Source organism: Amyelois transitella, chromosome 5 (genome assembly GCF_032362555.1).
Source record: "Amyelois transitella isolate CPQ chromosome 5, ilAmyTran1.1, whole genome shotgun sequence".
NCBI lineage: Eukaryota > Metazoa > Arthropoda > Insecta > Lepidoptera > Pyralidae > Amyelois > Amyelois transitella.
The window spans coordinates 9,107,527-9,122,028 of record NC_083508.1 but is presented as its reverse complement, the minus strand read 5'-3'; the positions used below and the strand labels follow the sequence as shown (position 1 = coordinate 9,122,028).

Genomic DNA, 14,502 nt, shown 5'->3' with positions numbered 1-14,502 from the left:
AATTTTCTATCATTCATTTCAAGAACACTTTTTGGTAATTTATTATAAAATCTTATACAATTAATCAGAAATGATTTCCCTACCTTAGCCAGCCGATGTGCTGGGATCGACAACTTGTAATTGTTCCGCAGTGATCTACTAGTACATTCACCTACTTTTTTGAAAGAGTCTAAGTTTTTCCTAACATGCATGATGTTATCGAATATGTATTGGGAGGGCAAAGTTAAAATATTTAGGTTTTTGAAAAAATCTCTAAGGGAATCTCTTTGTTTAAGACCGTAGATATATCGAATTGCCCTTTTTTGTAAAATGAAAATAGTTTGTATGTCTGCTGCTGATCCCCAAAGCAGTAGACCATATGACATTAAACTATGAAAATAACTAAAATATACTAGCTTAGCAGTTGCCACATCCGTCAAATTCAGGTGTAGGAAATTCAGAAAATTATACATTAAGTTACCTGAATATAAAAGTTTCCTTTATTAGGTTTAGATTGGGTTTATGGCTTAATGATGAACTTGAAATTAAATTAAAAATAAATTAATTTAATTCGATAAGATTTAATAAATATAATAGTTAATGCTAGTCAACCCCTCTCGCCTATTGCGATGACTGGCAAGGTACATACAATGCAATGACATTATGAATAATCTTCCTGGATGTGTATATTTTATTACAATCTGCCTTATACCTATGTCAATCAGTAGACTGTTAAATTGACGGTAAATTGCAAATGCAGCTACACCGAAGATTGAATTCGCCGCAGGCGCTCGCTGCAGCCTACTGTTTATTGCATGTAAATCATTTTTATTGTACACTAGCTCTCTCCCGTGATTTAATTCATCGTGAAACGAATGTTGCCATTCTCAGTATAAAAGGCGGACCCCCTTTATTTCCCCCTTAAAAGGGCGGGGGAATTTTTTTTGTAAGTTTTAAGTTGGACTCAGACAAACTGCGATAACTGCACTCAAATCGGAGCAATGTTTTTCGCGTGATGCAAGTACAAACATACAGACAGATAGATATTCTAAACACGAGTCTTTTCGCTTCGGTTGGCCATATTGGGGGATCTTACCCTCATATCGATACGATTTTTTGGCAATATCTTTAAATTACACTCATCGGTCAGTTACACGATAATTTATGTATCACTTTTTAATATATGTATGGATGGATATGGATCAATATAAGCCTTAAGAAGGTTCATAAAACTGTTTTTTTATAGAGCACTAGTGTACACGCGCGGCTCCGCCTGCGTAAAACTAACTTTACATAATTATGAGATTTTCAGAAACCCAGCAGTTTAGGCTGTAAGTCGTTGATGTGTCTGTCAATTAATAAGTCAGTGTATTCTTTTAAATATTAAAATTATCCCACACGTAATAATGTCATACAAATTTTCCCATACGAATCACTTTATTAAAACATATGACTTGTCAATTTTAATATGCAATGAGTTAAAATTTTCAATTATATTATTCATGTTCATTAAATAATAATGATTTAGCTCTGAATGAGCTTTATTCGGCTGAAACGAAATAGTATACAATATTTTTCATTGGAAATACCTATACCAAATGGTTTTTTTTTAAAGTAAAACAAACAGTTCATATTCGTTTTCCGTCATTATTTGTTATTTTTGAAATAGTTTCAAGGTTTATCTTCTATAAAATACATAAATACATAAAATAATGCCACATTTCCGGAGGGGTAGGCAGAGAATACATATTTCGCTTGTCGTGTCGCGTCCACATTATAGTCCTTGTACCTCTTATTTCTTGAAATATCTTTATTACATAGTTCAATAAATCTTAATATTAACGTATTAATTAATTTCCGTTTGATGCAGTAAAATACAGAAGATACTTAAAATTAACTAGGTTTGGTCGTATTTCAAATCACAGCCATAAGCTGTTCAAAGGAAATTATATTAGTTAATTTTACCTTTTACCAAATGAAGTAGGTACGCAGTCAATTTACAAAGCAACTATTTGTTCTCAGAAAATTAAATTATTAAGAGCATACTCGAATTTTGCAGTATATTTATGATGGAAATAAAAAGTAAGTATAACATTAAACATTTTCTTAAGTCTTTTTTTGTCAATAAAAATGTGTTAAATAAAATTGTCATGATTCTTTGTCCGCAGTAGGTACTAATATGTCAGTCTCTTTGATACCATAAGGCTAAAATTGTTTCAAGATGTAACATGGACGTCAAAAAAGTATACAAACTTAATAACTTGGATTCTAATATCACCTTTAAGGTACTATATGTCTTTATTGCGGTCGAGTTGAAAACTTAGCCAGAGCCTTTAGGCGCGGTTTCTTTCAGTAACTGAAATAAAAAACCATTGCAAAATCACTTGGTCTAACTCGCAAGCATTACTTTTTCATCTTATAAACTGAAAGAATCCCATTTCGTTAATACGTATTCGTTGGATAGTAACCGAAAGCCATACGAATGGCAGCATTGTTGAGGTCCATTTAATTCGGCGGATTTAACTTAACCCTGCCGATCCCGAGTTTCAGGTAAATAAGAAATCACAGGCAAGTGGCCTCTTGAAAGATTGAATATCGTTCCGTGTTTATATTGAAAAGTGAGTAATGAAAATTAAACGGAATTTTAAATTAGGGACTCGAAGATGTTTGCGACGAATTTAAGATTTTATCGGGTACCGGTATTTTTGGAGTGGTGATTTAAGAACTCGGTAAGTAAGCAAATGTCGAGTACTTTTAAAATATGGTTGAGTAGTAGGTACCAAAAAGACTTCAGATAATCTACATTAAAATAAGTATCACTGTTTCTTATTCAGTGCTTTCTTAGCCTTCGTTATTTATTTCCATATATATCTTATCCATGACAATCATTGTGAACATTAATATAAAAATATCGTGCTTTTTCTTCAATTAAAATATTTACATTATTGTTTGCGGCCAGTGCGTACATTGGGTATATAATGCATTTTTAAACAATAACCTTATTTTATTGTGATTTATACTCGTATAATGATAATACGTGAAAGAATAAATCAATGTGCGTGAAAATCTCCTATCATATAACAATTTTCCACTATATTACACTTGGTGTTTGTTGAAAAACACTTTTTCCACCCTTCCGCTAACTCAGCGGGTAAGTGCGACATGCATGGTCACTTAAGCAGAATCGGGCCCTTTATAGATGGCCGAGTTTCCTCTATATTTAGCGGTGACTCACCCTTTACATGCCTAACAGGATTCATTTGCTTGTAGGATGCTAGCGACCCCGCGGATTTGCGCACGTAGCAATAAACTAAATCGTATCACAATTGCTGATTTGATTTCTGATTTGGAAAGGCAACATCGTCAATAAATTTGTTTTCATGTAATTTTTTATGTCATAGCTTTCTAGGTACTTTGACATTTTATTCAATTCAAAATAACCGTGTCAACCATGCATCACCAATGATTGAGTTTAGGGTTAATTATTTTTTTTATTTTGTAGTTTGTGTAGAGGATGCGCGCTTTCACGAACTGTTATACGTTATTATTAAAAAACGAAGGAAAATATTGAAACATTAAAATTTTTCATGAAAAAATATTAAGTTTATTTCTGGCAATACACATGTTATCACGACCTCCATGAGGGTAAAAATTTAACTCCTTGTATCTGTAGGTATATAGGTATATTGTAGAAGGCTGTTTAGAGATCTAACCATAATTTTAATCATAGAAGATGTACGCTTCCCTTAGGAAGTTATTATACGCCGTTCACTGTACCTATTTAAATGCACCAACTCATACAATTAATCAACACCAAACTTATACTTGCTACACACTAGATCACAAATGATATCAAATATTTTATTTCCTATAAATAGGGTAAAATATCTGAATTACCCACCATTTATTGTATATAGTATAGCTTTTACGGCCATATGCATAATGATAATTTTATTACGTTTTCATCAAAACTACATTTCCAGAAACAGTCGCTGTTGTTATGAGTAAGTATAATATGCCACTGACTGTACTTATAAAGCAACCACTCATCATGAGCCAGGTAAGAGTAGTTTCCAAGTTGGCTCTCGCATAGTTTAGTGTCAGTATTCATACGTTCACGAGTACTGATGAACAGAAACTATGAGCACTGGAAATTCCACAGCTGCGTTCAAATATATTAGATTTTTCATGAGATACTATACCTCTATACTATAGCGCGTCTTTTCATGAGATGTACTAGAGCACAGACCATAAAAATGTTTTTTTAGGTTTGTAGTTCGGTCTTTGCCTGAGTAAAATTTTATTAACACAGACTATAGAAATCAAAATAATATAAGACAATAGAAGTGTCATTTAAAACTAATGTTATTTTTGGGTCGTACATAATTTTTATTGCTTGTAATTGTAATAATGCTTAACGGCTTTAAGCAGTTTAAATATAATATTATGAAAATTATGAATATTATTTATACCTAGGTATAAAGAAAATTAAAATTCGAACGCAGTAATGAAATTGCGCATTAATTGTCCACTCACCGTGAATCCGATCCCGACTGTGGCAGAGAAGTTCCCGGATTGAAACTTCCCTGTTTCAAACTGCACCAGGAGGGAAGTTTTCCCAACGCCGCTATCACCCAGGAGTATAGTCTGCCAAAAAAAAGTAATTAATTAAGTGCCAGTCTCTAGCCGCTATATATGGAGGACAATTCGGAAAAATAAATAAATAAATGTATTTCTAAATCTAAGATTTCTGTTAACAACCTGTGTCTTCTCTATAGTTTTAGAATAATTTAATAATAAAATAACAAGTAGTTAAAGTCTCCCTCCTGAATGGAATGAAATACTAAGACTAAACGTCTGTACAAAATATTTGGTACAAGGGTAATAAGCAAGCTTTTATCTTTTATCCATGTAAATATAATTTTTAATGATTGCGAAGCCAAGTAAAAGCTATAAACGCTATAGCTCATTCAGACATGCACATATCTAGCGTATAGCATTATACTCGTAATAATAGCCAAATTTACATTAGAAACACCTTTTTCGTCGGAATGAAATAAAAAAATCCTTTATCTTAAAGAATTGTTTTCCTCGTTATTTCTTGATGAGAGTTCAAAAATGTTGTTCAAGTATTTAGGGGCGTTTAATAATGAATCTTTATTTTGAGATGCTTGTGGAATTAAAACAGTTAATTAAGAACACGAGGAATGAAGAATCTGCTTAATATAAATTTTTTCTTGTACTTAAACTTTCACCATTGTTGTAATTTGTCTAAGTCTTTCCCCTTGCAACGTGTTTGTACTTTATATATAATTAATTAATTAATTAGCCTACGTTCGTACATATTTTCATCATTATCATCGGCATACTTTTGTGCGGAAGACCATGAAAAATAAGAAATAAATTGGCTACCTGTTTCTATTAAACTTTTCATAACAAGAATCAAGTTATCGACGGCAATTTGTTTTTATAATGAGTTCCAACGAGTTTACAGAGCATCGCCAGTGACAAAATACAAAAATACATATTATATACAGTACCTGGGCGTTCGAGCTCAGCTCGGTTTTTTTAGTTGTTGTCTCTATTAACAACAGGAAATCCACATTTTTTTAAATACCTATTTTATTGAAAATAGTTAAATAAATAAAAATATTGTATGTATTTAATTATATATTTTTAACAAAAAATTTGGCTCTATTCCGGAGGGGTGGACAGTATACGCTTACCATTTGCCACGATTCCTGCAAACTTCTTTCGCTTCGTCATTACCTTTATGCAAGCTCGTCGATTTAGGACACACTTTATTTGACCTTTCGACAGGACTCCATTTCATTTCTCACATGTGCATTTTATTTTATACGTAAATACTTTCTTGGAAATATTCAAAATCCTTTCTTTGCTGTAGTCACTTCACCATTTCCTGTTAGTCCAAGTTGCGGTCCTTACTTGAGGCTATATTTTGTGCTAAATTGTTCACATGAAACAACTCTCATCTGACCACCGCAACCGTCCAAATGAACCTAACGTATTACCTAAATCACTGTTAATAATACTACATATATTATTTCTTCCTGTCTCAACGAATACAGGAATCATAGTAAAACAGTACTCCGGGCTCCTTTCCAGAGTGGTGAGGTTGCAACCGGGCTTGGAGGAAGTAGAATACTTAATTCTTTTCTTAATCACCATGGCTCTTCCTACGTACGTACATACATCTACTAATTACTCTTATGCATTATGTCACCTTTCATTTTCCATAAACAGAATATGATCAAAGCATACCTACTTGCGTTTCGTTACTATGGTATCCCTTTTCAAAATCTATGTACATAACTACCGTCCGAGAGTGTAATCCCCACAAAAGGAGGTACTATATCCGTACTTTGTGTATGTGATTGCGTTAATTACAATGGCGCTGGCTGGCTTAATTTGGTTGGATGAAGCGGGCTGTATCGATCTCCCATGTCAATGAAGAACTCAGTATGGCTGATGACATGTTATCAATTTATTGGCTGTAGCTTGCGCGTTAAAATATAACATTTACAAAAAGTTAATTTATGAAAAGTTACATTTTCATTGTAATCAATCTATGTACGGTTCACTTCTGTACTTATAACTGTCTTACTGACAAAATTGTCATTCGCTTTTTGTGAACCCACTTTTGCACACAGCTTCTAAAAGACTTAATAATGTTAAGTCTTTTTAATGGTATATAAATACAAATCATCATCTTGAGAGTATCTTACTATAAATTGCAGGAAGGGAGTGGAAAATGAAAGTCGAAAAATGTAGTCCCTGTTTACCCCTCGAGAAAAGAGGCGTGATTTTCTAAAAATATCAATATTTGTATGTATACATGTTACCTTATGTATAGGAACATCATCTTCAACGTAAGTCTTCGCCGGGGTCTCGACTGGGGGCTTGTAGTCCCTGTAGCCGGTCGGGGAGGGGGTGCCCCTCTGCGCGGGCGCCTTCAGGGTCTCGTCCTCGAACACGTCATCGCTCATGCTGTCATCTGTGGCCATTTGCTGGAGAAAGATAAACGAACATGATTTAGTATTTGTCTGCTTTTAAGAGAGGAATTTTGTTGAAGAAATAATATTGATGATTACCTAATTGAAAAAAAATGAGTAAATGTACTAAAAATTTAAATTTCGATTTATTTATATTAAAGACTGATATTTTCTCAGTAAAATTAAAAGCTTGCATTGCAGCAGAATTTAACGAAATGGATCGATTCAATCCTCCTGGTACAAAACAAATTTGAGTACAAAAAATGAGCAGGAAATAATTTTTAAATTTTTATTTTTAATACATTTCTTTTGGAGATTCAATTATCAATATACCTAAGGGTGTTTTGTGTGTGACGCCTTCAGCATTTCTGCCAATTTCCCTTTTTATTCAAAGGGTAATTGGAAACATCAAAAAGTCGCAAATTGTTCAAACACGTCTACAAAACGTAATTACATATGGTTTTTACGCGATCGGTGACCTAATTTCACCAGAAGATCATAAGTTGAAAACAAACTAATTGACGTCTATATCCCTTTCGGGGTACACAGAGCCACAGTCTCGAAAAGACCAATAGGCCACAATCAGCTGTTTGGCTTAATGATCGAATTGAGATTCAAATAGTAAACTAATGCACATAACTCAGAAACTAGTCATTGATAGGTACATGACCGCAATAGGATTTAACTCATGCCACCCTGTGCTATGCTCGACCACCGACGGTCCTGTCTAACATACCATACGTACATTTAATATATATATATGTAACATTTCCTGGAAACTCCACAAGCCACTTATTCAGGTTCCTGGCAGCCACGCATCAAACAGGCTCGTATTAATGAAATTCCACCTGATCCGAGCCGCTCACAACTCATCCCTTCAAAGCGAGCTGTTGATCATATTGAGCAATTATCGTGTATATCCGATAGTACACACGACGGCACATCAAGAGTACAATAGAGTGGTGTACAGATCCTATAAAATTTTTGTTTTGTACGAATTAGGGTCATGTTTGTCAGCAATCCAAAGGTTGTTTAATAAATACTAGCAATCCGCCCTAGCTTCGCATGGCTAGCATTTATAGATATTAACGTTCCGCAGAAAACCCTCTTTCCAACGTTTTAAGCAGGTGCAAAATCCGTCCACTATTTTCCGAGAGTAGCTCATACATACAGATATACAGACAGAGAAAATAAAAGGTATGTACCTACTGACAAAGAAGAGAGATTGAGCTAAAGTAAGTTCAAGACTTGTGTGTTGTGTTATGGTGGTTAAGTACCTCAATGATTTTGTATACCTAATTACAGAAAAACATCCAAACCCACAATGCAACACAGCAGAAAGTGTTATTTTTCTCATGGATTACAACCCTTGTTCTTATGACTCATAGGCAAGCTTACTTTGCCACGGAGGGAAACTCCTCATACAATTCTATATCGCAGCTATAATAGCTATTAAATGCAGGAAGTTTATGTGCCGCCTATACGCCATTATGGTCTACCTAGAACATTCGACTATGAGCATAAAGATATTAAACTTTGTATGTATAGGGTTGCACTTTCATAGTTTTTTAGTTACTGTTTGTTTTTGGAATACAACGTTCGTACAGTTAATTTAATTTAGTAAGGCTTCTACATTTTAAAACTAGAAAAAATCTTTAATTATTATGGGTAACCAAAATCCTTCTTTCTTTCTCTCTCATACTTCGTGTTCCGAGTTGCACCCTCCACCACTATGCGTGCGTAATTTTCTCTCCGCTTTGTGTACCCCTGTAACATGGCACGCGCGACGCCGTTTTTATCGCGCGATAAATATCCCTGCTTTGCTTTTTATTACGATGTGCACGCTACGGGGTAAGGACCTCCGTTTCGAGTCCAATGGTTCCTGTCACACTTTAGTCTTCTTTGTCTTTGCCTTTCCCAGTCTTTACGCGAGGTCGGAATAATATGTAGGTATAATTCTATGCAATTGTTTCCGTCACTTGTCATCTTAAAACATACTCGAATCCTTTTCTACTCATATGTACATTCCTTTACGCTGTCCATCACTTTATCAGTCTTCCCCTATTTCTAAAACCTTACATTTTCTACCGCCGATCGTCCGACCAACCCTGTCACACTTCAGTAATATAGTAAAATTATCAAACTAATGTTGTCTGTTCGTCATACAACACGAGGCGGGACAAAGGATGTGACGTGACACATACGTGACAAACCGAATAATTTTATTGTCTCCATGACATTCATATGGGTATATTTTCAAGAACCTACCTACTAATGTAAGACAGTATAATTTATAGCGTGTGTATAACTAGGACTTTTCTTTGTATTGTGACAGCCTCTGTTTGTATATAAGTACTTATAGCGGTTTACTCGCGACTTCGTCAGCGTGGAACATTAACATCAGTATATTTTAAAGATACGTTGACTAATGGCATAATCAGAACCTCTTAATTAATTTCGTGATGTTTAAGTATGTGAAAACGCAGGTCTTTACATTTAAGCATATTTACCAAGTTAAACCCTGAAAGCAATTTCATACACCAACTGAATCCATAATTCCAATAGGAATAAAAAAAAACACTTTAATCCGCAGTAAAATAAACAAACATCATAACATAAAAACTCCTTTGTTTAATTTGGTAAAAAAAATATACTGTAACAGTCTTTCACTACCTAGATAGCGCCATCTATCTTCGTTTTGTAGAAAGTTAAAAAGCAGCTTCATGAGACGTAAAGCAAATCACTGAATTTCAGCAAAATTTCCCTAGTTCTAAAGCGTTTAGAAAGGTGTCGGAACTGAATATACAAGCGTAATGCGTGACGAAATTTACCCAAAGTTTCAATTAAATAAGTCATTTAAACAAAAGCCTACTTATTACTCTACGTTTAGAAATTACTTATTCAAATAGTTTGCTTGCGACATTTAGCTTAAAAATAAAGAATAGATAGCATCCAATGGCTTCATAGAGTTATAAAATTAATTTGCAATATGAGTAATTTCGTAATGGTACTTACATAAGTACATTTAAGCCAAGGTTAAAATGATCACTATATTAGGTACTTATTACCTAAAGAATTATACAGTTATGATTTGGTTGATGTGATGTGATGAACTAAAAAATATAAGTATATTTTATTTCCTAAAATAATTAGTAAATATAATATGTAGGTATGTTATGGTCGGGGTGGGAAGACCTAAACGAACATATCTTGATCAAATTAAGGACGTCCTGGTGAAGGGTCAGGTCAAAAGTGCCCGAAACCGCCGAGCTTGCATGAAGAGAGTTATGAATGTGGATGAAGCAAAGGAAGTATGCAGGGATCGTGGCAAGTGGAAAGAGGTAGTCTCTGCCTACCTTTCCGGGAAAGAGGCGTGAGTTTATGTATGTATGTATGTATATGTAGGTATGCAACGCGCAAGTTTAAAATTACTTATTGATGGACATAATTTGATTTCTCTAGATAAGTAGGTACCTAATTTATAAGAAAAAAGTAAGTATGAAACAATAGACGGTCCAGAATTTCAAACAAATTCATTAAAAGTCGATCTTCTATCATAAGACTGAAATTCGAAGCACACAAGTAAGTAGTACAAAGTAAGTAAAACAAGTCATTTAGATGAGACTTTACGACCTCCTACATGATCCTCCAAAAGTTTGCGCATCATTGATCTTTCTTGTCTTTAATGGTCTTGTAAGTAATGGATCTTTCCCACGTCTTTCAGAACAGAATATTTCCTTACTGAATCATTTACTACAGCCGCTATACGCGACTTGCTGCCGCTAAGAATCAGCCACCAAAAAAAAAAATATAGCCTTAATGTTAACATTCAAAGCAATAAAAAATATCCGTCAATTCATACACGAAAAAGTCTGTAAACGCTTCCACAGCTTAACCGCTGGATCGATTTTCATGGCATTTTGTAAGCAGTAGATAATTCCCAGAGCAAGCAATTTCATCATAAAATATCATACTATATTTTGCCACTACGATGTATAAAATGTATGGGGAAAAAATCCCATCAGCTCCTAATATGCATATAGAGTAGGTAGACTATGAAATTACATTTTGCATTTTAAGAAAGGGGGAATCTCTCCCTCGGAGACGGGGGTAAATAGGTCAATGTCACCCCACATTCAACTGGTAGCGCAGGGTTGTCTATTCTTGTCACGTATTTTATTCAAAAGACAAGGGTCCGACAAAGTTTTAGTTGCCACCACAGACATAGTTCTAGCTAGACCCCGTGAGGACGTGTCCATCTTATAAGTACCTATCACGCAGACTGAGCTAACACAAAAATAAGAACGAGACTTGAATCAAAAAAATTCTTACTCAACGATAATATATAGGTACCTATACCAATCACGTTGCGGACGGATTTTGAAATTACGAGGAAAGCTAGGCAAAAATAAAGCTATATCTTCACATTTTACAATAAGCAGTTATGTTGCTTGGTTTTTTTATACATACATACTTACATAAAAATCACGCCTCTTTCCCGGAGGGGTAGGCAGAGACTACCTCTTTCCACTTGCTACGATCTCTGCATCTACATTCATAACTCTCTTCATGCATGCAAGCGGTTTCGGGTAATTTTGACCCTTTACCAGGACGTCCTTAATTTGATCAAGATACCTACCTACATATTAGCGTTATCGAGCTAGATCTATGTCTGTGGTTATTAACACAGTCCCTCAGTTCTGTGTAGGCGTTTGATAAAGATTTATAAGAAATTAAATGTGTATTTTCGTTTGTAATAAATAAACTCAAAAATCAAGGTTTGGACTTAGATGGAATTACGCACAGAAAAAGAATAGGTCTACTATGTATTATATTTGAGTTTTAGTCAGTAGTAAAAGTACAGTAATATTTATAACTACCCCTTTTACTTTGTTATAAAGACTAGCCGATTTTTTTACTTTTTATATAAAGAAATTCTTTGACACTGTTACAACCAAATTACCATCATCCAAGCTGCTATAGGTAAACTTATAACAAATCATTGCTTTGGTAAAAGTTTACTTTCATAAACATTCATTAATTTAATATTTTAAATTATAACTTAGACGTAACATTAAAATAAACGTATCTCTGATACTTACTTATTGATTCTGACGGAAACATAATATCATTATCTTCAATGTATTCATTCATCCAATATTCATTAGATACTGAATAAATTTCAAGAAGTTACTTAATTACATTTAATGAATTTCTGTTCAGTAATCTGTACCTTCAAATTTCGACGTGTTATATTTATGATAATAGCACAGTTGCCTGCGTCTTCGCTTCCGTGAAAATTTAATCCACTTCGAAAACGCTAGAAGACTAACACTCAAGTGATAACCAAAATGAGACCAGTCTAAATGTATTTGCCATTTAAATTGACATTGCTTAATACAATAATCAACATTTTTTGTAGTTAAATTGTTAATGTTTCTGTGTTATTTTTAACGTCAGTATTTCGTTTTCTAAAGAGCTATTTTCATCTCTTTCATCAATAAGTTCGGTATACGTAGATATTAAAGTCGAGGAAAGTAACGCCATCTAGAAAAACATATATAAGTTATATAACTAGGAATTACCTAACTATTTAGAAACTAGGAATTATATAACATTGCGGTCTTGATTCATGTCATGGTGTGTTTAGGAATTAGTTTGTTATTACTGAAATAAACTTGTATAAAAATATTTCGCATCGGTTATGTTAAACTCACATAATATATGTATTTTTATACACACAATAAATGACAAGAAGTACCTAATCGTGCATAAGTAGATATGTCTTATTTAATTCTCAATCATTACTCGTAATATCTCGTGTTTATCCCTTACGGGGTAAACAGAGCCAAAAGTCACAAAACTCAAAGTGTTTTTGTTGAATGACTCAATGTCAAAGTTCCTGATTCCAATCATTAGGTAAATGATTAGAATTGAGTTATCTCAGGAACTTTGACTTGGAATTTAGAAATAGTAACAGGTAAGTATATTAATAGCCCATCGGCGGCATCGGCTTAAAAATAATCCATAGGTATATATAAATCTAAGTAAGGCATAAGAAGCCGTATTTTTTGCTGCACAACATAGAAATTAATTAATAGCACGTTACAGTAAATGTTCACAGTGCTTTTGCTTTTATTTACCCTCGCAAGAATTGAATAGAATAGAATAGATCTATTATTAAAATTTGATACCTACATGGTATAACTTATTAACGTCACAAGATTGTTACAAGACCAAAAATCACGCCTCTTTCCCGGCGACATAGGTAGAGACCACATCATTCCACTTGCCACGATCCCTGCATACTTCTTCTACTACTTACTTGGCCAACCTATCCTTTCATGTAAATTCGTTTAAATACCATGACCATGTGTTTTACCAGATTGTCCCCAATTTTGGCGAGGATTATTACGATGGTGATTATACTCATCTTCTTTCCAAAAGTAGCCTTTTTGTAGCTTATATATCAATTTTCTTTTTTCATGCAGGTATTTATCAAACTTTTTATTTATTTAACTAGCAGACCTACTATTTAAAACTTAACAATGCCATAAAGGTACACGTTAACTTTAACGTTATTGTGATATTGGATCCCTACTACTTCAATAAATTAATGTTAACCTACATTCATATCTTAGTATTTTTTGTAAATATTTAATTATTTTAATGAAAAACTGTAGCAAACTGTACCCTGAATGTTAACTAAATGCAAATGAGTAGGTATGTATTTAAAAAATAATGCTACCGTTGGTTTGGTGGTTAGGTAGATACTATAGAATACTTACGCTCATTTCGTTCGACTATCGACCTCGCCCCCACTTTTGTTACAACCACAACACTATCATAAATTTACCACGACTTCACTATGTAACTGACACATCCCTTAATCCAAGACATGAGACCAAACAACACAGAGTCGTGAGATCCTCCCCAAATTCAATACACACTCACACAAATCAAGGTACACAATAACTAACTCAAATAACTACTGAAACACGTCTTAATATCACTTTTCATTGCCTGAAAACACGACTGAAACGTTTAACACAACGTAACATGATCTCTACGGGTCAAAAACTCAAAATTTGAGGTTATCTTTCGGATCGGTAAATGTAGGACACATTGAAAGTACACCATAGCTTTAAGGTTGAATTTCCCGCGTTTTCACAAGCTTGTGTGCGACATACAACATTGTCGGCATGGGTCCCGAGAGAGTTGTAGATATAACATTTGATTGTGTGCGTAGGGTGAATGATTGGATTCGTATGTGTGAAATTCACGGCTACATAGGAGATAGAGGTTTCCACATTCAGCATTTGAGGATTGTACTAACGGTGCTTTGTACGAAACATAGCTAAACTAACTTGATACAGAAACATTAAGCCAAATAAGCATCAGATGTTTCAACGTCATCAGAGATTCGAGTCAAAATAATCAAACAGTAAATATTTTTTATAATTCACATTGTTTGATATAATGATATGTATAATATGAAGATGCTTTATAT

At 33.9% G+C, this 14,502-nt stretch overlaps 1 protein-coding gene across 1 annotated transcript in view; it reads right to left on the bottom strand.

Moving 5' to 3' along the window:
* The window catches only part of LOC106134836 (ras-related protein Rab-37), a 44,483-nt gene extending 30,377 nt beyond the window's left edge, over nucleotides 1–14,106 (bottom strand). Inside the window, exons 1-3 of the mRNA XM_013334977.2 lie at nucleotides 13,781–14,106; nucleotides 6,843–7,007; nucleotides 4,516–4,626 (exon numbers count right to left, since the gene is read on the bottom strand). Coding sequence (XP_013190431.1) covers nucleotides 4,516–4,626; nucleotides 6,843–7,007; nucleotides 13,781–13,786 — 282 coding nt within the window. The 5' untranslated portion in view covers nucleotides 13,787–14,106. The remainder of the gene's footprint in view (nucleotides 1–4,515; nucleotides 4,627–6,842; nucleotides 7,008–13,780) is intronic.
* Between the last annotated feature and the right edge of the window lie 396 nt (nucleotides 14,107–14,502).